This window comes from Ips typographus, linkage group LG10, assembly GCF_016097725.1.
Source record: "Ips typographus isolate SLU linkage group LG10, UJ_Ityp_2.0, whole genome shotgun sequence".
NCBI classification, from domain to species: domain Eukaryota; kingdom Metazoa; phylum Arthropoda; class Insecta; order Coleoptera; family Curculionidae; genus Ips; species Ips typographus.
The window spans coordinates 4,559,587-4,583,508 of NC_138431.1; the positions used below are offsets into that span (position 1 = coordinate 4,559,587).

General features: G+C 34.6%; 1 protein-coding gene across 2 annotated transcripts in view; it reads right to left on the bottom strand.

Moving 5' to 3' along the window:
* LOC145734539 (discoidin domain-containing receptor 2-like) overlaps positions 1 to 23,922 on the bottom strand; it is a 183,446-nt gene that overhangs the window by 8,330 nt on the left and 151,194 nt on the right. Inside the window, exons 9-16 of one of the 2 annotated variants that reach the window (XM_081987993.1) lie at positions 23,850 to 23,917; positions 19,196 to 19,443; positions 18,918 to 19,110; positions 18,712 to 18,855; positions 16,206 to 16,396; positions 8,186 to 8,338; positions 5,457 to 5,569; positions 2,886 to 3,077 (exon numbers count right to left, since the gene is read on the bottom strand). In XM_081987993.1, the coding sequence (XP_081844119.1) occupies positions 2,886 to 3,077; positions 5,457 to 5,569; positions 8,186 to 8,338; positions 16,206 to 16,396; positions 18,712 to 18,855; positions 18,918 to 19,110; positions 19,196 to 19,443; positions 23,850 to 23,917 (1,302 nt within the window). Of the gene's footprint in view, positions 1 to 2,885; positions 3,078 to 5,456; positions 5,570 to 8,185; positions 8,339 to 16,205; positions 16,397 to 18,711; positions 18,856 to 18,917; positions 19,111 to 19,186; positions 19,444 to 23,849; positions 23,918 to 23,922 lie in introns of both variants that reach the window. The other variant, XM_081987992.1, reaches the window with a different exon arrangement.

A 23,922-nucleotide genomic window follows, 5' to 3' on the forward strand; every position in this document is an offset into this window, starting at 1 on the left:
ATAACCAGAAGGCTTCTTTCTGTCTTTGAATAGTCAATAGTGCTGCCTGAAAACCTTTCTTAATACTTTGAGTTGTCATAATAATACCGAAAGCATTTCAATAGATAGAACCTGTCAAAATGTTGCTATAAAGCTCTTGATTAAAAACAGTAAGCTCCTTACTGTTTTCCGGTAGTCAAATTAAAACCAGAAGGCTTCTTTTTTTCTTTGAATAGTCAATAGTGCTGCCTGAAAACCTTTCTTAATACTTTGAGTTGTCATAATAATACCGAAAGCATTTCAATAGATAGAAACTGTCAAAATGTTGCTATAAAGCTCTTGATTAAAAACAGTAAGCTCCTTACTGTTTTCCGGTAGTCAAATTAAAACCAGAAGGCTTCTTTTTTTCTTTGAATAGTCAATAGTGCTGCCTGAAAACCTTTCTTAATACTTTGAGTTGTCATATTAATACCGAAAGCATTTCAATAGATAGAAACTGTCAAAATGTTGCTATAAAGCTCTTGATTAAAAACAGTAAGCTCCTTACTGTTTTCCGGTAGTCATATTAAAACCAGAAGGCTTCTTTTTTTCTTTGAATAGTCAAAATTGCTGTCTGAAAACCTTTCTTAATACTTTGAGTTGTCATATTAATACCGAAAGCATTTCAATAGATAGAAACTGTCAAAATGTTGCTATAAAGCTCTTGATTAAAAACAGTAAGCTTCTTACTGTTTTCCGGTAGTTAAATTAAAACCAGAAGGCTTCTTTTTTTCTTTGAATAGGCAAAAGTGCTGCCTGAAAACCTTTCTTAATAGTTTGAGTTGTCATATTAATACCGAAAGCATTTCAATAGATAGAAACTGTCAAAATGTTGCTATAAAGCTCTTGATCGAAAACAGGAAGCTCCCTACTGTTTTCCGGTAGTCAAATTAACACCAGAAGGCTTCTTTCTTTCTTTGAATAGTCAAAAGTGCTGCCTAAAAGCCTTTCTTAATACTCTGAGTTGTCATATTAATACCGTAAGCATTTGAATAGGTAGAAATTGTCAAAATGTTGCTATAGAGCTCCTGATTGAAAACAGGAAGCTTCTAACTATTTTCCAGTAGTCAAATAGTTGAAACAAGAAGGCTTCTTTCTTTCCTTGAATAGTCAAAAGTGCTGTATGGAAGCCTTTTTCAAGACTCTGAGTTATCATATTAATACTGTAAGCATTTCATTAAACAGAAACTGTCAAATTGTAGCTAGAAAGCCTTTGATCGAAAACAGGAAGCTCTCTACTGTTTTCCGGTAGTCAAATTAAAACCAGAAGTCTTCTTTCTTTCTTTGAATAGTCAAAAGTGCTGCCTAAAAGCCTTTCTTAATACTCTGAGTTGTCATATTAATACCGTAAGCATTTGAATAGGTAGAAATTGTCAAAATGTTGCTATAGAGCTCCTGATCGAAAACAGGAAGCTCCTTACTGTTTTCCGGTAGTCAAATTAAAACCAGAAGGCTTCTTTCTTTCTTTGAATAGTTAAAAGTGCTGTCTGGAAGTCTTTTTCAAGACTCTGAGTTGTCATATTAATACTGTAAGCATTTCACTAAACAGAAACTGTCAAATTGTAGCTAGAAAGCCTTTGATCGAAAACAGGAAGCTCTTTACTGTTTTCCGGTAGTCAAATTAAAACCAGAAGGCTTCTTTCTTTCTTTGAATAGTTAAAAGTGCTGTCTGGAAGTCTTTTTCAAGACTCTGAGTTGTCATATTAATACTGTAAGCATTTCACTAAACAGATACTGTCAAATTGTAGCTAGAAAGCCTTTGATCGAAAACAGGAAGCTCTTTACTGTTTTCCGGTAGTCAAATTAAAACCAGAAGTTACCAGTTTCTTTCTTTGGATAGTTAAAAGTGCTGTCTGGAAGCCTTTCTAACCACTCTGAGTTGTCATATTAACACTGTAAGCATATGGAAACAAACTTATGGAAACTTTCCAAAAATTGACAGTTTAGTTCTGATTCATTTGGTAAATACGTCCAATTAGTGTTACTCATATTACCCTTTCTTGTCTTTGTGCAATAAGGACATCTTATCCACCTTTGTTGTACCATGTATACAATTTTCTTGAAATAAATCTAATACCGTTCAACTTCAAACCATAAATTTCTACAATTTTTAATAGTTTCAAACGGAATACAACAACATTATTGCCCTTTGTAACTAAATGTCGCTTTACAGTGAGGGCCGCAAACCACAAGCTGGAGCGTATTTAATTATCGTCGGACATGAAAGACGAACATTCATCATGTGTGTCCCGATTCGGAGCCCCGACAGCGATAAAAATTCGGAATTAAAAGTTGCGGTTAAAAATAATACAATTTCGGAGTTATCTCAGCCACCTCCTTTGTCTCCCACCGGGACGTGTCATAAAGTCCTCGGTTTCCATTAATTATACGGTTTATTCCACGTTGGTGGTTCGTTGTTTTTGCGTACAGTGGTGTGAAGATACCTTACCCTTAATTCAGTAATCACTGCATTATGTGAAAAAAATAAGTATTTTATCATCTATTTTTAGGACAGAAATTAGATTTGGCAGGTGTGGACCTTCACTCGCACGACAATTCAAAATTAGCGTTTGATCAGTGAAAGCCATTACCCTTGGGAGCCAAAACGACACCCTCGAGTGCTATAACGACCCTTGTCTTAAGGGAGCACCCGATGACTTTTTGATTCTATGCTTTCAGACGATTATATGTCACAAAGGCCATTATAATCGGAACAGTCACGGTATATTTATCTGATATCTGACTTTATATTATTCCGACTGAATCCCGGATATTTTCTTGATATTAACTGATGGAATCCCGGATATTGCGCGAAGGAATTCCATTAAAGGTGCATACGTGATTTGTGTCAGCTTTCATAAACTTACCTAACTGAAGGTGCTACGGGATTTCCATCCTCAAAACGCACTTTAGACTCTAAAAACTTAGGGAGTTCTGCTCCTTCAGAGTATTCCAGAAGGGCACACATCGGCTCGTCTTGACTGCACAGACCCACCACTCTGGCCAGGTTTGGATCCCTCAGACCAGCCAGCCAGGAAGTTTCCCTTAAAAATTCGTGCCTGAAATTGAAAACAGGTCGTCAATAAACAAAATAAATTACGAATAATCATTCAAGGAAAACAGTTAAGGACAAAATCGACTCTAAAACCCACTTGGAGTGAGAAAGTGAGTGTTTTAAGCAGATTTTTGGAATTCTCATTAAATTTGCTATCCAATAACCTGAAAAAACATTACAAAATTTGGGACAGTTAGGGAGAAAAGCTTGCACTGCCAGAAACACAGTTTGAAAGGACAGTCAGTGACAAAATTGCCTGTATAACCCACTTGGAGGGAGAAAATTACTGTTTTAAGCACATTTTTGAAATTCCCATTAATTTTTCTATACAATAACCTGAAAAACACTACAAAATTTGGTACAGTCAGGGAGAAAAGCTTGAACTGTCAGAAACACAGTTTGAAAGGACAGTGAGTGACAAAATCGCCTGTAAAACCCACTTAGAGTGAGAAAATGACTGTTTTAAGCACATTTTTAGAATTATCATTAAAGATCCTATCCAATAACCTGAAAAACATTACAAAATTTGGTGCAGTCAGGGAGAAAAACGGTATTAAAGTTTAAATTGCTAAAAACAAAGTTTGAAAGGACAGTCAGGGACAAAATTGCCTATAAAACCCACTTGGAGTAAGAAAATGACTGTTTTAAGCACATTGTTGAAATTCCCATTAAATTTTCTATCCAGTAACCTGAAAAACACTACAAAATTTGGTACAGTCAGGGAGAAAAGTGATGTCAAAGTTTAAATTGACAGAAACAGAGTTTGAAAGGACAGCCAGTGACAAAATCGCTGGTAAAACCCACTTGGAGTAAGAAAATTACTGTTTTAAGCACATTTTTAGAATCGTCATTAAAGGTCCTATCCAATAACCTGAAAAAAACATTACAAAATTTGGTACAGTCAGGGAGAAAAGCGGTGTTAAAGTTTAATTTGCTAGAAACAAAGTTTGAAAGGACAGTGATGAACAAAATTGCTTATAAAACCCACTTGGAGTGAGAAAATTACTGTTTTAAGCACATTTTTAGAATCCTCATGAAGTTTTCTATCTAATAACCTAAAAAAATACTACAAAATTTGGTACAGTCAGGGAGAAAAGCGGTGTTAAAGTTTAATTTGCTAGAAACAGAGTTTGAAAGGACAGTGAGGAACAAAATTGCTTATAAAATCTACTTAGAGTGAGAAAATGACTGTTTTAAGCACATTTTTAGAATCCTCATTAAATTACCTATCCAATAACCTTAAAAAAAACTACAAAATTTAGTACAGTCAAGGAGAAAAGCGGTGTTAAAGTTTAATTTGCTAGAAACACAGTTTGAAAGGACAGTCAGGGACAAAATTGCCTATAAAACCTACTTAGAGTGAGAAAATGACTCTTTTAAGCAAATTTTTAGAATCCTCATTAAGTTTTCTATCTAATAACCTAAAAAAATACTACAAAATTTGAACAGTCAGGGAGAAAAGCGGTGTTAAAGTTTAAATTGCTAGAAACAAGGTTTGAAAGGACAGTGAGGAACAAAATTGTTTATAAAATCTACTTAGAGTGAGAAAATGACTGTTTTAAGCACATTTTTAGAATCCTCATTAAATTACCTATCCAATAACCTTAAAAAAACGCTACAACATTTTGTACAGTCAGGGAGAAAAGTGATGTCAAAGTTTAAATTGTCAGAAACACAATTTGAAAGGACAATCAGGGACAAAATTGCCTATAAAACCCACTTGGAGTGAGAAAATTACTGTTTTAAGCACATTTTTAGAATCCTCATTAAATTTTCTATCCAAAAACCTAAAAAAATACTACAAAATTTGGTACAGTCAGGGAGCAAAACGGTGTCAAAGTTTAAACTGACAGAAACACAATTTGAAAGGACAGTCAGGGACAAAATTGCCTATAAAACCCACTTGGAGTGAGAAAATTACTGTTGTAAGCACATTTTTAGAATCCTCATTAAATTTTCTATCCAATAACCTAAAAAAATACTACAAAATTTGGTACAGTCAGGGAGAAAAGCGGTGTCAAAGATTCGTCTCGATTGCACAGACCAACCACTCTGGCCAGGAAATTTTTTCCAAAAATTCGTGCCTGAAATTGCAAAAGACCATATTGAAAACAGGTCGTCAATAAACCAAAGAAATTACGCTTCAAAGTCATAATCTCAAACTAAGTCCCATCCGGAATAGCAAGTAGCGGACCGGGTAAAATCCCGCAAAAGTGCACGGGACTCGTTTTAAGGGTTGAATCAGGAGCTGTAAAGTCATCAGTTTGGGGTGAACGGTCTGCGGGATTTTCGGGGACCGTTGAATTTGATTACGATCCCGACGATTTTAAAGACTGGGAAAGCCTGAAGGGAAAATTATCGCTACAATCCGGGAACGACTTACCGTTTCGAATCGCCGCAACCTCTCCACAAACTTTTTACGATCACCAGCTGCTTTTTGTGAAACGACGAACCACCGTTGAAATCTGGAAGTCCTTCTGCTTCACATAGATGAACCTAACATTGAAAATCAGTATTAAGTAAGTTTCACTTTATGAACTAAAGCAGTAAATAAAACGATCATAACTGATTACAGTAAGGAAATGTTCGACTTCTGTTTTAATCATTTTTAAACTCAATTTTAACTTTGACAAATAAATAACTGATTTACGGTCACTTGTGTTCAATTCCGGCAGTCCGGAGGCCAATTAATCTGTTTTTTTTTTATTATTTTTTATATTTTATTTTACTTATTTTTATCTGTTTATGTGAATTTATTTTTAATGGTTTGTAAAAATGGCAAATTGGTCTTCGGCTCTCGCCTATGATTTAGAACATTGTTTTTTTTTCATTAAAAAACAACAAATAGACTGTACTGTATTAGGGCTGTATAAATGAGTTATAATGTAATAAAGTCCTAACCTAGAAATGTATTAATAAGGATAATAATTTATTTTCCTGACATAGAAAATTTGGTTACTTTTTGTAAATTTAATAGCGTTGCCCTGACCGAATTTTGAAAAACAGCTCAACAATTTGAAGAGTGAAAATGTATAGTTAGTGCCAAGGAAAAAGTATTAACATGCAAACTTTTAAAGAGTAGAATTATTTTTTTGTTATAAACAGTATCAATTTTTATGGGACAATTTTTCAGAAAATTGTAACATGATATAGTTGTATTTTTTAAATGGAACACCCTTTATATTATTGCATTTTTGGAAAGTTGCTGTGCATTGGAACCCTTATAGAGCCAAACAAAAATTTGCCAAAATTGCACTTTTGACCAAAAATGTAATTGTTTCAATTTTTTTGTTTTGTTTGTACTCTTATTAATTCCGCTAAACCGCCATTAGAAAAAGGATAAAAAATACTACAAAATGAGCCAAAACTGGCTTCTCTAACTCCTCACGTTACCGAGATACTGTATCTCAAATAGTAGTTAAAAAGATCCCTAATACCTAATCCCTAATATAATTTTTATTTTTTTGAAGTGCTTTTTTTTCGCTTATTTTACCTAATTTAAGGTTCTTTGGTATAAATATGCCCTTTGCTGTGCATTGGAACCCTTATACAGTAAAATACAAATTTGCTAAAATTGCACTTTTGACCAAAAATGTCATTTTTTTAATTTTTGAAACGTTGTAACTTTTTTATTTGAACTCCAATCAATTTCGCTAAATCGCCATTAGAAAAAGGATAAAAAATACTATAAAATAAGCCAAAACTGGCTTCTCTAGCTCTCAATGTTACCGAGATACTGTATCTCAAAAAGTAGCTAAAAAAGACCCCTAATACCTCCCCACTCATTCAATTTTTTTAAAAAATGAAAAATTTTAGTGCTTTTATTTTTCGCTTTATTTACCTAATTTAAGGTTCTTTGGTATAAAAATACCATTTGCTGTGCATTGGAACCCTTATGGAGCAAAATAGAAATTTGCCAAAATTGCACTTTTGACTAAAAATTTCATTTTTTCAATTTTTGAAACGTTGTAACTTTTTTATTTGAACTCCAATCAATTTCGCTAAATCGTTATTAAAAAAAAAGAGAAAAAACACTATAAAAGGAGCCAAAACTCGCTTCTCTAGCTCTTTATGTTACCGAGATACTGCATCTCAAAAAGTAGTTAAAAAAGACCCCTAATACTCCTCCATTCTTTCAAATTTTTTGAAAAATTAAAAATTTTAAAGTGATTTTTCTGCGCTTATTTTACCTAATTTAAGGTTCTTTGGTATAAATATGCCTGTATATACAGGGTTATTCACTTTATTGTGACTAAACTATTCACTTTCAAAAAAGTTTTGATTCTGGCACCTAACCTAACCTATTAGAGGTGTCTTTTAAAAATATTTTCAAGATGTAGTATGCCTTGGCTTAATTTTTTTGCATTTTGGAAATCTTTTTCTTTTGACTTGTGTGTGATTGACTTTTGGAATTTGCCCATAAAACTTTTAGTAAACATTTCAAATGAGCGAAAAGGTGACAGAGCATAAGCGTTTCAAAGAAGAGATTACAAGTAATACCCAATGGTGACAAATGTGTAAAATTGAACAAAAAAATAGGTACAAATAAACATTAATTCTTCGTATTTTAAAGATGCTTAAATTATTTCAGCATAATTAACGAAAGAACTTTTTGCAGAGTGCTTTTATTCGATTTTCCGCTTTGTATAGGAAGAACAATAAGTTATCAAACAAGGAAGGCGTACTTTCCTAATCTGGCCGATAAACTCCTCCATGTTTATGATTGCATTACTAATACAAATTTATTCCAGCTTCGGCCATTGCGAATTTCATAAGAAATATTACTGTGCATTTCCGGAATTTTAACTAGGACGAGGTCTTACGTATCGATTGTTTCCAGCTTATATTGGGAATGTTTTTTTAAATTTTCAGCGCTATAACGAGATATTTACTTTTTTTTTGTTCAGGAGGGAGAGTGGCTTAGTGAACCGAGTCTCTAGAAACGAAAACATCTACAAAGAAAATTGACTTTGTTTCCTTGTTTAACGTTCTGTTATTGAACCCCGTATCGGGACGATGCCCTCTGGGCCCAATAACGTCACAAAACCGGCCCTTTTACCGTCTGGTTCTCGATATTGACTTATTTTCGAGTTTTATGCAACTATTCCGTACCATTCCGAAATCCCCCTCGCCCAGTTTCTCCAACAGTCTAAGTCGATGTCTGGGGAAATCCAGCAGGTGGGCCACCCCCTCCAGCGGCGGCCCCTCCGGCAATTTGATGGGGGTGAAACGTCCGGGAGTGAAGTGTTGTTCTCTGCGTTCGCCCTGAAATTGGAAAAATCGCTCGGTCAATTAAAACGACACAAAAACACTCTTTTGTCCCATCCTGTACAACTTTAAGTGAGGGGAGTGAACTTACCACAACCGATGTCACTAAATTGATTGAAAAAACTGTACAACAGTTGTGAATATGTTACATTTATGTGACTTTAGAAAATCATCAAAGTGGAGAGATCAACAGTCAATTATGTCAGAAACACGTTGCTAGAAAATCTAGTTATTCAAAGTAAATATTGTGGATCAAAAGTATCTTTTGTTGTATACAGGGTGTTCTATAAATACACTGACTAGTCACGTGAATGAATCACAGTACTGTTCGTTGTTTGTGATTGGGCTGCTTTTCTTGACCAATTACAAACTATTTACTATGCACACACACACGTGGGCTATTACATAATTTAAGAGTGTATGACGCACTTTTGATTTAATTTTGAACTTTTAGTGCTCTCTAATTGTGCCTTGCATGACTTCAAAGTAGTTTTACTCCTTATTAGTGCGGGGCTTTTAGTTAAACAATCATGGGCACTTAGCCAGACCTAGTTTATAGGAATGGGGGCGATTCATCGGAGCTAAAAGCGTTTTGCGGTATGTAATATTTTGCGACGTACAATAAAAATGCGCATAACAGACGGGGTCGTATTTTTTCCGTATTCTGGCGATAAATAGGCGGGTTTATTGTGGTCGGGTTTCATGCATTACAAATGAGCAAAAGTTACAAAAATGTGCACTTTCTTAAATGGACCGATGAATCTTCTTATGCATATTTCACACACGCCTTACAGTGACAGTAGAAAGAATGTTTTCATAAATGGTTTATGTGTCGCTGTTTAAAGATTCATGTTCTCCTTTTTCCTTCATCATTTAGAGGACTTATACGAAATCCCATTGTACTCTGTAAAAGCAAATAATAAAACCGTTTCTTCGATGAAGTAAGTTTTATGGTAGTTTTACCTTCTGCATCACCCTCTCCCCCCCACCGTCATTTAGGATTTCCCTTAATCCCGTTCGTTTTTGATATAAAAATCCCAAGAGGCCCAGGGAAGACAGGCGAGCAACAAGTTGAGACCCCGTCTCCAGGAAATATTAGCGAGTTTTGGGACGTTTTCTCAGTTTTTGGTTATTCCTTACTTCAATGCGTTAAATTAACATTGTTTAGGGACACTTCACAGGACAGAAAATGCTCCTTAAAATGACGCTAAAACGAAGTCTCTACCATCAACCGTTTTCGAGATATTTCATTTCTTCCAAAGCGTTAGAAACCACGTCTTATCTCAAATAATGTAAGAAAACTGTTCTAATCGGTGCCTGTTGTAGATTATAACTCAGACTGAGTTTGACAGTTTTGACGTTTTTTTTAAGCAGTCACGTGACAACTGTTAAAATAATTGTCAAACAGCTAGAAACCACGTCTTGACTCGAATACCGCAAGAAAACTTTGACTCTTGCAAATTCTAGCTCAGACTAAGTAATTTTTGACAGTTTTGACGTTTGTGACAGCTGCCACGTTATACAAGAATACTATTTACTCAGACAGTCACGTGACAACTGCCAAAATAATTGCCAAGCAGCTAAAAACCACATCATGTCTTGAATATCGTAAGAAATTTGTTCTAATCGGTGCTTCTTGCAGATTCTAGCTCAAATTGAGTGAAGTGTGACAGTTTTGACATTTGCGCAAGCTGTCACGTTATACTAGAACACCATTTACTTAGACAGTCACGTGACAACTGTTAAAATAATTGTCAAACAAGTAGAAATCACGTGTTTTCTCAAATACCGAAAGAAAACTAATCTTATCGGTCTTCCTTGCAGATTCTAGCTTAGACTGAGCAAAATTTGACAGTTTTGACATTTGTGCCAGCTGTCATGTTATTTTAAAATACTATTTACTTAAGCAGTCACGTGACAACTGTTAAAATAATTGTCAAACAACTAGAAATCCCGTTGAAAATGGTGAGGTTTTGTTTTTTGTTTATCAATCCCAATCCTCTGACCGGTTTCGCCGTATTACGGCTCATCAGAGAGGCTATAGGGCTTGATAACCAAAGAACAAAACCTTCGTTCCAGTATAGTCAACTGGATGCCAGAAATGATAGTTGTGTGCAACATCTGGTGACATCTGTACTCAACTCTATGAGTTAGAAAGTACAGATGGCGTTCCAAAATCTAGGAACAGCACCATTAATGCCGCATCATTCGGTAAACACCGATCTGATTGGTTGAAAATGGTGAGGTTTTGTTTTTTGTTTATCAATCCCAATCCTCTGACCGGTTTCGCCGTATTACGGCTCATCAGAGAGGCTATAGGGCTTGATAACCAAAGAACAAAACCTTCGTTCCAGTATAGTCAACTGGATGCCAGAAATGATAGTTGTGTGCAACATCTGGTGACATCTGTACTCAACTCTATGAGTTAGAAAAGTGAAATTAGAAATAAAATAGTTAGAAATCCCGTGTTGTCGCAAATACCAAACGAAAATTAATTTTAGAGGTGCTTCTTGCAGATTCTAGCTTAAACTCAGCAAAATTTGACAGTATTGACGTTTGTGCCAGCTGTCACGTTATACTAGAATACTATTTACTGAGCCAGTCACGTGACCACTGCCAAAATAATTGCCAAGCAGCTAAAAACCACGTCATGTCTTGAATATCGTAAGAAATTTGTTATAATCGGTGTTTCTTGCAGATTCTAGCTCAAACTGAGCAAAATTTGACAGTTTTGACGTTTGTGCCAGCTGTCACGTTATACTAGAACACCATTTACTTAGGCAGTCACGTGACAACTGTTAAAATAATTGTCAAACAACTAGAAATCACGTGTTCTCTCAAATACCGAAAGAAAACTAATCTTATCGGTGTTCCTTGCAGATTCTAGCTTAGACTAAGCAAAATTTGACAGTTTTGACATTTGTGCCACCTGTCATGTTATTTTAAAATACCATTTACTTAAGCAGTCACGTGACAACTGTTAAAATAATTGTCAAACAACTGGAAATCCCGTGTTGTCGCAAATACCAAACGAAAACTAATTTTAGAGGTGCTTCTTGCAGATTCTAGCTCAAATTGAGAGAAGTGTGACAGTTTTGACGTTTGCGCAAGCTGTCACGTTATACTAGAACACCATTTACTTAGACAGTCACGTGACAACTGTTAAAATAATTGTCAAACAACTAGAAATCACGTGTTCTCTCAAATACCGAAAGAAAACTAATCTTATCGGTCTTCCTTGCAGATTCTAGCATAGACTGAGCACAATTTGACAGTTTTGACATTTGTGCCAGCTGTCATGTTATTTTAAAATACCATTTACTTAAGCAGTCACGTGACAACTGTTAAAATAATTGTCAAACAACTGGAAATCCCGTGTTGTCGCAAATACCAAACGAAAACTAATTTTAGAGGTGCTTCTTGCAGATTCTAGCTCAAATTGAGTGAAGTGTGACAGTTTTGACGTTTGCGCAAGCTGTCACGTTATACTAGAACACCATTTACTTAGACAGTCACGTGACAACTGTTAAAATAATTGTCAAACAACTAGAAATCACGTGTTCTCTCAAATACCGAAAGAAAACTAATCTTATCGGTGTTCCTTGCAGATTCTAGCTTAGACTGAGCAAAATTTGACAGTTTTGACATTTGTGCCAGCTGTCATGTTATTTTAAAATACCATTTACTTAAGCAGTCACGTGACAACTGTTAAAATAATTGTCAAACAACTAGAAATCCCGTGTTGTCTCAAATACCAAACGAAAACTAATTTTAGAGGTGCTTCTTGCAGATTCTAGCTCAAATTGAGTGAAGTGTGACAGTTTTGACGTTTGCGCAAGCTGTCACGTTATACTAGAACACCATTTACTTAGACAGTCACGTGACAACTGTTAAAATAATTGTCAAACAAGTAGAAATCACGTGTTTTCTCAAATACCGAAAGAAAACTAATCTTATCGGTGTTCCTTGCAGATTCTAGCATAGACTGAGCAAAATTTGACAGTTTTGACATTTGTGCCAGCCGTCATGTTATTTTAAAATACCATTTACTTAAGAAGTCACGTGACAACTGTTAAAATAATTGTCAAACAACTAGAAATCCCGTGTTGTCGCAAATACCAAACGACAACTAATTTTAGAGGTGCTTCTTGCAGATTCTAGCTTAAACTCAGCAAAATTTGACAGTATTGACGTTTGTGCCAGCTGTCACGTTATACTAGAACGTGACATCTGTTGAAATTATTGTCAAACAGCTAGAAACCACGTCTTGTTTCGGATACCGTAAGAAAACTGCGACTCATGCAAATTCAAGCTCAGACTAAGTAATTTTTGACAGTTTTGACGTTTGTGACAGCTGCCACGTTATACAAGAATACTATTTACTGAGACAGTCACGTGACAACTGTCAAAATAATTGCCAAGCAGCTAAAAACCACGTCATGTCTTGAATATCGTAAGAAATTTGTTATAATCGGTGTTTCTTGCAGATTCTAGCTCAAACTGAGCAAAATTTGACAGTTTTGACGTTTGTGCCAGCTGTCACGTTATACTAGAACGTGACATCTGTTAAAATTATTGTCAAACAGCTAGAAACCACGTCTTGTTTCGGATACCGTAAGAAAACTGCGACTCATGCAAATTCTAGCTCAGACTAAGTAATTTTTGACAGTTTTGACGTTTGTGACAGCTGCCACGTTATACAAGAATACTATTTACTGAGACAGTCACGTGACAACTGTCAAAATAATTGCCAAGCAGCTAAAAACCACGTCATGTCTTGAATATCGTAAGAAATTTGTTATAATCGGTGTTTCTTGCAGATTCTAGCTCAAACTGAGCAAAATTTGACAGTTTTGACGTTTGTGCCAGCTGTCACGTTATACTAGAACGTGACATCTGTTAAAATTATTGTCAAACAGCTAGAAACCACGTCTTGTTTCGGATACCGTAAGAAAACTGCGACTCATGCAAATTCTAGCTCAGACTAAGTAATTTTTGACAGTTTTGACGTTTGTGACAGCTGCCACGTTATACAAGAATACTATTTACTCAGACAGTCACGTGACAACTGCCAAAATAATTGCCAAGCAGCTAAAAACCACATCATGTCTTGAATATCGTAAGAAATTTGTTATAATCGGTGTTTCTTGCAGATTCTAGCTCAAACTGAGCAAAATTTGACAGTTTTGACGTTTGTGCCAGCTGTCACGTTATACTAGAACACCATTTACTTAGGCAGTCACGTGAGATCTGTTAAAATAATTATCAATACAACTGAAAACCACACGTCTTTTCTCGAATATCGTAAGAAAACTGTTCTAAACTTAAGCTCTTGCATATTCTCGCTCAGATGGAGCAAATTTTCATTCTTTTGGAAATTGGAGACAGCGGTCACGTTATACTAGAATTCTATTTACTTAGATCATCACGTGACAACTGTCTAAATAATTGTCAAACAGCTAGAAACCACGTCTTGTAAAAATTTGTTTGGAATGCTAAGTTTAGCTAAAATCTTACTTTTAAACATCTAAAAAATATTGTGACACCCTGTACATAAAGAAAACTAATTTTCCTAATATACAAACCGAAGCAAGATATCGTGCGTGCAGCATGCGAAAATTGTCTATTATTTTGATAAAAGATAAACGACATAAGGACGTAATAAAATTTCTATTATCTCTGGAGGCCGGATAGGACTTTTATTCTGGATGTTGGTCGTTCTTTTCGGAATTATAACATAAGCTATAAATTCCGATTATTTGTTTGGGTCGTTTTTCTCCCCTTACCCATTTGGAAAAGTAATTTTAGGTGAGGGCTTTTAAGAGGAGGCTCTTATCGTGAAATATGTCTGCCTCGTTACAACAAAATCGTATCAAAAATTTAATATTTCCAGTCCGGCGTTAAAGTGTCCACGTTTTATCACTTGTTTCATTCCGTTCCAAGTATTAGAAAGTTCGTGTTGTCGGTCGTTTGGCAATTGATTCCCTCTTAAAAGTATATACTGTTCCAATTTTGTGGTTAGAAATAATTCTAGAACGGAAATTGCATTTTTCCTTCTACATAAAACCGCGCTTTTACTGCCTCCAACATGTTACCTTACAGAGTCTTGAAATGTGGCCATGTGTAGTCGTAAACCGAAATATATTCTGCAGCATGGCAACAAAAGAAATAATATAAAACTTCAGACGTATTCCTACATTTTTGATATCAAATTTTAATACACTCTATTATGTGTATTTGTACATTTTCATTAGCTAAAAGTTTTCTATTAAACCAGTCTGAAAGCCTAATAGCAAATAAGACGCTTATTTTTTTAATCCAAAGTAGCACCAATTCCCATTAAGGCGAATACAACCAGCTGAGCTCCTCTGTGGCACATTTGAGTATTTTTTTGCAGCTAAAATAGCAGTATAATTTTCATTTTTATCGTATCTCTTTTGCATATTCATCACTGTAATGTCCTGCATACATTTCTATAATATAATCAATATTGCAGGGATATTTGGAATTAAATTGCGACAGCATTATGTTCCATATTATAACAACAATGTTAAGCCAATTTATTGGAACGTCATAGTCGATTAAGTTATGCATAATTTAAGAATTGTTTTAAAAAGTAGATTCAAATACATAAAACGTACTTTTATTACTAGAAATAAATAGGAAACTGATTCAATTCAAACTCATATTATTATTAATTTTATACTGGGTGCCAAAAAATAATCTTGATATTAAAATTCTTCTTTTTATTTTTTATCTTTTTAACACTTTTTTTAAAACTCGATACTAACATTTCTACAGGGTGATAAATTTTTATTTTTTTTATACCTTTTTTACACTTAACTTCACAGTTTGCTTCTGCATTTGTCAAATTTCATAGTGTTATTCTTAAACCTTGATTTTCCTTTCTATTACATTATTACGTCATTTTTGTAAATCAAACCTGAAAACTGTCAAATTCAATTCCACAGAGGTACAGAACAATGAAACACGATACATTGAAAAGTAACATCAATCATCAGTACATTTTTGACGTTAATAACATTTGGATGTGTGTTTCTGACTTAATTTTAGTCTATTTTTTAACATGGAAACCGGCAAACACTTCTCCATAAAGCTGTACAACCACAAAACAATCTTAAAAAAAAATTGCAGTACAAGTTGTATTTACAGCTCCATGGAGGAAAGTTTGATTGATAAGACGTTCATTGACAGTTACCAGAACTACCAAAATAGCGTTACATTTTTGGTAGAAAATAATAAATTTAGCATTTTGGTAAAAGTAGAAGATGTATTTACAGCGCCATAGAGTAAAATTTGATAGATATGACATTTGTTGGTAGTTTAGGACGTCGGTTATGTCACACGACAGCTGTCAGAACTGCCAAAATTAACTTAGATTGGCCATAAAGCTATAAAATGTCATAAATATGTATTATATTGATGAAAACAGTTTTAGTGGTATTTACATCTCCATGGACCTAAGTTTTATAGAGGTAACGTTTAGTGACAGTTTATGATGTTTTCTTCAGTCACGTGACAGCTGTTTCAACTGTCAAAATTGCCATAAAACTATAAAATAGCAAAATACTGAACTCTTTTGGAAAATTAGAGTTCAAGTTGTATTGACAGCTCCATGGAGACAAATCTGATAGATTCGACATTTACTGACAGTTTGAAAGTTAAACAAAGTCAAAGTTAACGTGGTACTACCATAAAAAAAATAAAAAATACCTAAAAAATGTATCCTTTTGGCAAATGACAGGATATATCCAGCTCCATAGTGTCAAAATTGACAAATTAAACTTGAAAATGTCTTTTTGACAGTATTTTGTACTTCCGAACGTAAAAAATCATAACTTACTTTTATAATATCTGTTGCTGCATAATAGTTTTCTGGTGAGATGACTCCATTGGGAACCCCATTTGGTGTTTGGTAATTTTGCACTTCATAGGTGGGCGGTCTAGAAGTGGGCGGCGGTGGTGGCGTCAAATTGTAAAAGGACGGCGATTTGAATTTTAGGTCCTCTTGGAAACTGTTGACGCTCGTAAAGTCTGCAAAAACACACTCGTATTTATGCAACTTTTAACGAAACGTCAAATCCACGAACAAAAGACTTTACATATTGTGAAAAAACCTTGTCTCCCGGTTTTTAAAAGTCTTGACGGACAAGATAACAGCCGAGGGATTTAAACCGGGAGATGTTTTGCAAGAAACCGTTTCTTTTATTCCCTTCGCCGGTTTATTATTTATGTGTGACAGGTGAAAGGTATCAGCGAATACAATATCGTCCGCTTTTTTTCCATTTTCCCCCCGTGTCTTTTGGCATTTAATTTGGAAAACGAAAAGGGAAAGGTCCATTTCCTGCTTCAATAACAACGCGACCCCAAAAAGGGCAACTAGAACTATGGTCCGGACAAAGATGGCAACGTAAAGAGGGAGAACCATACCGAAAACCAATTAATTCAAACATTTAAATGCAAATTCTAGCAGATTACAGTTCTGAACCCTTCCGGAAATATGAAATGTACTTTATGCGGCTCTTAAACGTGAATTAGACTAAAAGGCAACCAGCGGGTATATGTTAGGTATTTACCTACTCTAGTAAATTAATTCTAGTTTATGAATTCAGATTAATTACTTTCGGATGAGACTGGAATGGAGCCGCTAAGGCGTCATTAAGTTGAATTAAACTAAACGCTTTCATGACCTGATTTTTTGTTAGTACAGAGAAAGTTTCATATGTCAAGCTTTTAGAGGTACCTTGCTGTTTTTTGAGTAAAGTTTCAGTCTTTATAGGTCAGAATTTAACTAAAAACTGACTGGACAGTCGAATATCAACTCTATAAGTCCATTTTTATGAGTGAATTGGTCTAGAGATCATCAGAAACTTAATTTACATGCTTTTAGAGACACTTTTTTGTTTTCAAGTCTATTTGAAAAGAAAGAAAGAAGTTGAATTTTAAATCTTTTAGGTAAAAAAAAAACTTGTCTGAAAATCATGAAAACTATCTTAAAACACGAAATTTAATCCTTAAAATCAGTTTTCTACTTTTAAAAAGCAAAATTCAAAGTCAAAAATCTTGAAAAAATCCTCAAAATTTGAATTTTAAGCATTTCAGGTGAATTTGCGACAGTGTAGTCTTGAAACTTGTCTGAAAATCATGAAAACTATCTTAAAAGACGAAATTTAATCCTTAAAATCAGTTTTCTACTTTGAAAAAGCAAAATTTAGGTCAAAAATCCTGAAAAAATGCTCAAAATTTGAATTTTAAGCATTTCAGGTGAATTTTTAACAGCCAAGGATTGAAACTTGTCTGAGAATAATGAAAACTACCTTGAAAGTCAAAGTATAAGCTTTCAAATCAGTTTTCAACCTTCAAAGGTTCAAAATCAATTCAAAACGCTTGAAAACGCTTTTTGAAGTTGGATTATAAGCTTTTCAGGTCAAACTCCAACAGTGTAGTCCTGAAACTTGTCTGAAAATTATGAAAAGTGTCTTGAATAACCAACTTTTACTGCAAAGAGGATAATTTAGGTTAAAAATCTTGAAAAAGTCTTCTAAAGTTGGATTCAAGACCTTCTAGGTCAATTTTCAATAGGGTAGTCCTGAAACTTGTCTGAAAATAATAAAAACTATCGTAAAAGACGAAGTTTAAGCATTCAAATCAGTTTTCTACCCTCAAAAGGAAGAATTTAGGTAAAAAATCTTAAAAAAAGTGCTCAAATTTTGTACTTTACGCATTTCAGATCAATTTTTAACAGAAAAGTTTTGAAATTTGTCTAAAAACTATTAAAACTGACTTGAAAAACGAAGTTTAAGCCTTCGAATTAGTTTTCTGCTTTCAAAGGTTCAAAATCAAGTAAAAAATCTTGAAAAAGCTCCCAGAAATTAAATTTTAAGTTTTTTAGGTCAATTTTCAACAGTGAAGCCTTGAAACTTGTCTTGTTTTATGCTTTCAAATCAGTTTTTTGCCTTTAAAGGGGAGAATTTAGGTCAAAAATCTTGAAAAAGCGCTCAAAACTGGGATTTTAAGCATTTCAAGTCAATTTTTAACAGAAAAATCTTGAAATTTGTCTGAAAATCATGATAACTGTCTTGGAAGACTTTCAAATCGGTTTTCTACCTTCAAAGGGGAGAATTCAGGTCAAGAATCTTGAAAAAGCTCCCAGTATTTGGATTTTAAGTCTTTCAGAATTCAAGTAGAAAATTGTGAAAAAGCTCTTTAAAGTTGGATTTTAAGCCTTTCATGTAAAGTTTCAAAGTGAAATTCTGGTTTTTGGTGTTAAAGTTTCGAATATCATATTTGTTAGCTCATTGCACGTTATTTACTTAGCAAATCATTTTACAGGCAGGTAATTTCCTTACCCGTATATTCTCCACTTTTACTTGACGTAATCCCCTCCTTTTTCAGTAAACAACCATACTCCTGTTTGCCATTTGGTAGTAATTTATATGGTTCGTGGTAAACCGAAGAATTTTCGCTGTCAGATTCTTCACCGTTCACGTGGCCTAAAATTCGTTAAAAAACAGTAACATGAATGTTCACAGACTGCACTACAGTGGGTATTTACCATATAAATTGCATTTTTTCTGTTTTTTAACGGTACCATCCGGTCCGATAGTACCATTTTTACTCTTTACAGACAGTCTGGATAGGCCGTTGTTAATAATAGGGGTGGACATCGTTTTTAGGTCCTTCATATTGATCGTTGTCGGTTTGGTACTACTCGATACCAAAGCAGTGTGTTTGTGCAGTAAAGCAACCTGAAATTACCTCAAAATGTTACTCAGCTCCTTCCAATAATCACAAGAAACGAAAATAATTAGAAGTTGTACTTGCCGTATGTACCTTCTTTTTGCCTCTTCTCACCATCAAGAATACCGTGCACACCACCAACAGAATTACCATCGCCATTACTCCGGTAATCAAACCAATGTAGGCTTGACCAAGGCTGGTGGGACTGGTGGCTGGTGTGACTTCTTTTCTTGCGTGGGTGAACTCACCACTTGAATTGGGAGAAGTGGTGGTCATTGGTGTGTCTGGTAGTAGGTAGTACTTCTCCAGGTAGTCCACCGTTAAATTATTGGACAAGAGCACTGAAAAAGTGATTTTTTGATATGTAAGTTCTGCATTTAACCTAAAGGCTTATATTCTAAGTAACGTATTGAAATTGAGTTCAAGAGGACAGAAGTTGTACTTTACGCATTTCAGATCAATTTTTAACAGGAAAATCTTGAAATTTGTCTGAAAATCATAATAACTGTCTTGGAAGACTTTCAAATTGGTTTTCTACCTTCAAAGGGGAGAATTCAGATCAAGAATCTTGAAAAAGCTCCCAGTATTTGGATTTTAAGTCTTTCAGGTCAATTTTCGACAGCGTAGTCTTGAAACTTGTCTGAAAATCATGAAAACTATCTTAAAAGACGAAATTTAATCCTTAAAATCAGTTTTCTACTTAATTCTCTAAATCTAGCAAAATTTAGGTCAAAAATCTTGAAAAAATGCTCAAAATTTGAATTTTAAGCATTTCAGGTGAATTTTTAACAGCCAAGGATTGAAACTTGTCTGAGAATCATGAAAACTACCTTGAAAGTCCAAGTATAAGCTTTCAAATCAGTTTTCAACCTTCAAAGGTTCAAAATCAATTCAAAACGCTTGAAAAAACTTTTTGAAGTTGGATTTTAAGCCTTTCAGGTCAAACTCCAACAGTGTAGTCCTGAAACTTGTCTGAAAATTATGAAAAGTGTCTTGAAAAACCAACTTTTAAACTGCAAAGAGGATAACTTAGGTTAAAAATCTTGAAAAAGCCTTCTAAAGTTGGATTCAAGACCTTTCAGGTCAATTTTCAATAGGGTAGTCCTGAAACTTGTCTGAAAATAATAAAAACTATCGTAAAAGACGAAGTTTAAGCATTCAAATCAGTTTTCTACCCTCAAAAGGAAGAATTTAGGTAAAAAATCTTAAAAAAGTGCTCAGAAGTTGTACTTTACGCATTTCAGGTCAATTTTTAACAGGAAAATCTTGAAATTTGTCTGAAAATCATGATAACTGTCTTGGAAGACTTGCAAATTGGTTTTCTACCTTCAAAGGGGAGAATTCAGGTCAAGAATCTTGAAAAAGCTCCCAGTATTTGGATTTTAAGTCTTTCAGGTCAATTTGCGACAGTGTAGTCTTGAAACTTGTCTGAAAATCATGAAAACTATCTTAAAAGACGAAATTTAATCCTTAAAATCAGTTTTCTACCTTGAAAAAGCAAAATTTAGGAGCACTGTGATTTTTTGATATGTAAGTTCTGCATTTAACCTAAAGGCTCATATTCTAAGTAACGTATTGAAATTGAGTTCAAAGAGGACATTTAATCTCAATCCACCCATAGAAAGGGCGTTTGTTTAATACACGTCAAACAAATAAATCGAATTTCCGATTCGAACGAGCACTAATCCATTACCGATTTAGTCAAAGTTCTCGGGTGCATTAAATTCGTAATTGTGCCGCGTTTTCCATGGAAATAAAACTCGGAAAACACATTTCGGACCGAAAGAAAATCGGAACAGAAGCGAGAAAAAGCGCGATTAGAGTTCGGTCCCTTTTGCGCGACGTCGATTAAAGGTGAGATTGTTACTTAATGATCGGGAAAGGAAAGTTCGTTAAGTGAATAGCCACCAATATTTGATTAAGGTAGCTGAAGGGGAAAGAATATGCTTTAAGGGCTCAGATTTCTCCAATTTAGGCACGTTCCAAAACGTATAACTTCTGCAGTTACACCACGATTCGATCGGGTTTCTCCTTTGGCAAGTAGAGAAACTTTATGCACCTGATAATCCAAGCTCTATTACTACTTGAAAATAATATTCAGTCTGAGTTCAAGTTCTCTCTGACCTTTTCAGGAACCACAGAATTGTCTTGGGAGACACAAAGTTCTAGAATAGGATTTTCTGAGAATGAATTTTATAACTAGAAGAGCACTTTCAAACCATGATTTTCAAGCCCAAAAACTCCTTGATCTCAGTTGCTTTGGAGCAATTAGTTTATTCTAACTTAACCTAATCGATACACGTGGTTATTCCACAATCCTTTAAAATGTCTTCCTTCTTTGAGTGCAACGATATTCTGGAAATTGGAAGTCTCACTTTCCTCAAGGCTTCTCTACATGTTTAATGCTATACATACTGAAGAAAGCCCTTAAGGGCAAAAAACACCTTAATGCAATCTTGTAGAGGAGAATTTCCTACAACTTTCCTTATTTAAACGGTTTCGTAACTTGTCAAATAACAGAGCCACACTCAGTTGAAAGCAAGTTAGTTTAAAGAAAGCAGTTTAACGTTTAAAGCGTTGTAACTTTTTAGTCAGGCCTTTAAGAGAAAAAATAACTTAAATTATAATTGTAGAGAATGAAATTTGCTACAACTTTTCTTTTTTATACTTTTTTGTAACGCCTCAAATAACGGAGCTACGCGATTTAAAAATGCTTTGTTTTTGATTAACCAGACCACCATGGAGGTGCGTTTGTGGTAAAACGACGTTCCTGAGATATTCAAGAAAAACATCGAAAAACTAAAGTCAACTTTAGCTTTCACGTTACGTGACAGCCTTATTCATTAGAGTTCTTGTCTCATACAGAATGTTTCAAATAAGAGAGTTATGGATGATTTTTTGGAAAAGTGCCAGAAATTTGGGATTTTGGGGCCTACTATACTAACAGCGGCCTTATTCAATTTTGCTCAATCAAAGTGACTTTTTTTACTAATTTTGAACTGTGGTATACGAATCTGATGTCCATTTCGCTCTAACTGGCACGGTTCAGTATGAACTTAAAATTATGTCAATTTTGACAGTTTTTGGGGCGTGGCACCCTTAAAAAATGATCTGATAAATGACACCTCACGTCATCTTTCTACTATTAAGCTAAAGCTATCTAGGCAATCTCAAAACAATTTTTAAGATTTAGAAATTTTCCAAAAAAATCCATGAACCACCCCTTGTGAAAAATGTCATAAATTCAGTTTTTCATTTTTTAACGTGAAATGGTGCGCTATTCAAAAAAATGTCATATTTAGTAAACGTGGCTTCTTATCGGGGTCTATACATGGTAAATGTTTCACACCCCGAACTCAAACCGTTTTCGAGATATTAATGAAAATATTCGAAAACAAAGAATCACGTTTGACACCCTCTAGCGGCTGAGTAGTACAACTTAGCCTGGCCCGGTGAACGTCACGTGATAGCCCCATTTATTAGTTTTCTTTTGTCATAGGCTGTGTCTATACAGAGTGTTTGAAATAAGCGAGTTATGGACGATTTTTTGGAAAAGTGCACGAAATTTTGCCTCAAATTTGGGATTTTGGGGCCTACTATACTAACAGCGGCCATATTCAATTTTGCTCAATCAAAGTGACTTTTTTTACTAATTTTGAACTGTGGTATACGAATCTGATGTCCATTTCGCTCTAACTGGCACAGAACTCAGCTGAAAGTTGCTTTTTTTGACTAAAAAAAATACTGCACATTTGAATGTTTCTCCATTCACGTTTTTCCTAATTCTTTCAGCACATTATAGTAAAAACAAATTTTCGATAATACATGAAAGGCATTAAAAATTCCTAACCTGCGCAACATAGATAACATTAAACAGAGAGCTTCGATATATCAAAAGCGTAAAGCTGATGGGCTTTATGAAAATTTTAAAAGACCGTGTAAATTCACCTTAAACGTTCTCATAAATCGCACCTTCATTAACTAAATGACTAAAAAGCTTGCACACTGCCTTACTCGCACCTGGGACCAGCAGATTTAGAGGTAGAGCAATAGACCCATCGTTAGTATTAGCTTTAGAGGGTTATCGCTTAAGCTTCTATGTGTCTTAAGGTCTAATGTATTTGAATTTAGTTTAGTAGTCAAGCTCTCAGAAAAAATAATTATTTTACCACTAAAATTAGACTTTTTTAATATTTAGGATTAAATCCAGATTCAATTCAGACAGTTTGAGTTATTTTCTTGACAATACTCACATTGCATTTTATAATAACATCAGTTTAAACGAGGTGACGTAAGGGAATGTCGTGTTAGTGCTAAAACTGGAACTTAGACTGGAAACTTTGGGCAAAATGGCGTCCTTCATTAAGAATAAATATCAACAGCTCCGGGAATATTTATCTTAATTTTCAGGGTTTTCTCTTAAGCTTACTTAACAATATATTTAGAGTTGGGTCATTATTTATACCTAGCTAGCTCTAAAAGGGCATAGCGGTGGAGTAAGCAAGATAGATACGTTGGTCGTTTATTATACATATGCGAAACCCTTGAATAATGAATTATAAACGTTATTATGTTTAGGTTACGTGTAAGCGAAGGATTAATTACTGGCGTTTTTCATTTTGCTCTCGTTGCAACGCCACTGGATAAATTATGGCCACCCTTTGAAGAAAGCAAAAAATCATATAGTTTCTGATTGGTCAGAAAAAAAGCAGCTTTCAGCTTTGCTGTGACAAATAGCTAAACTTACGTGACTCAAATGACATTTCGCTCAGCAAGATCCATTTGTCGGCAAAGAAAAGACGCAGCATTATGAACCTGAA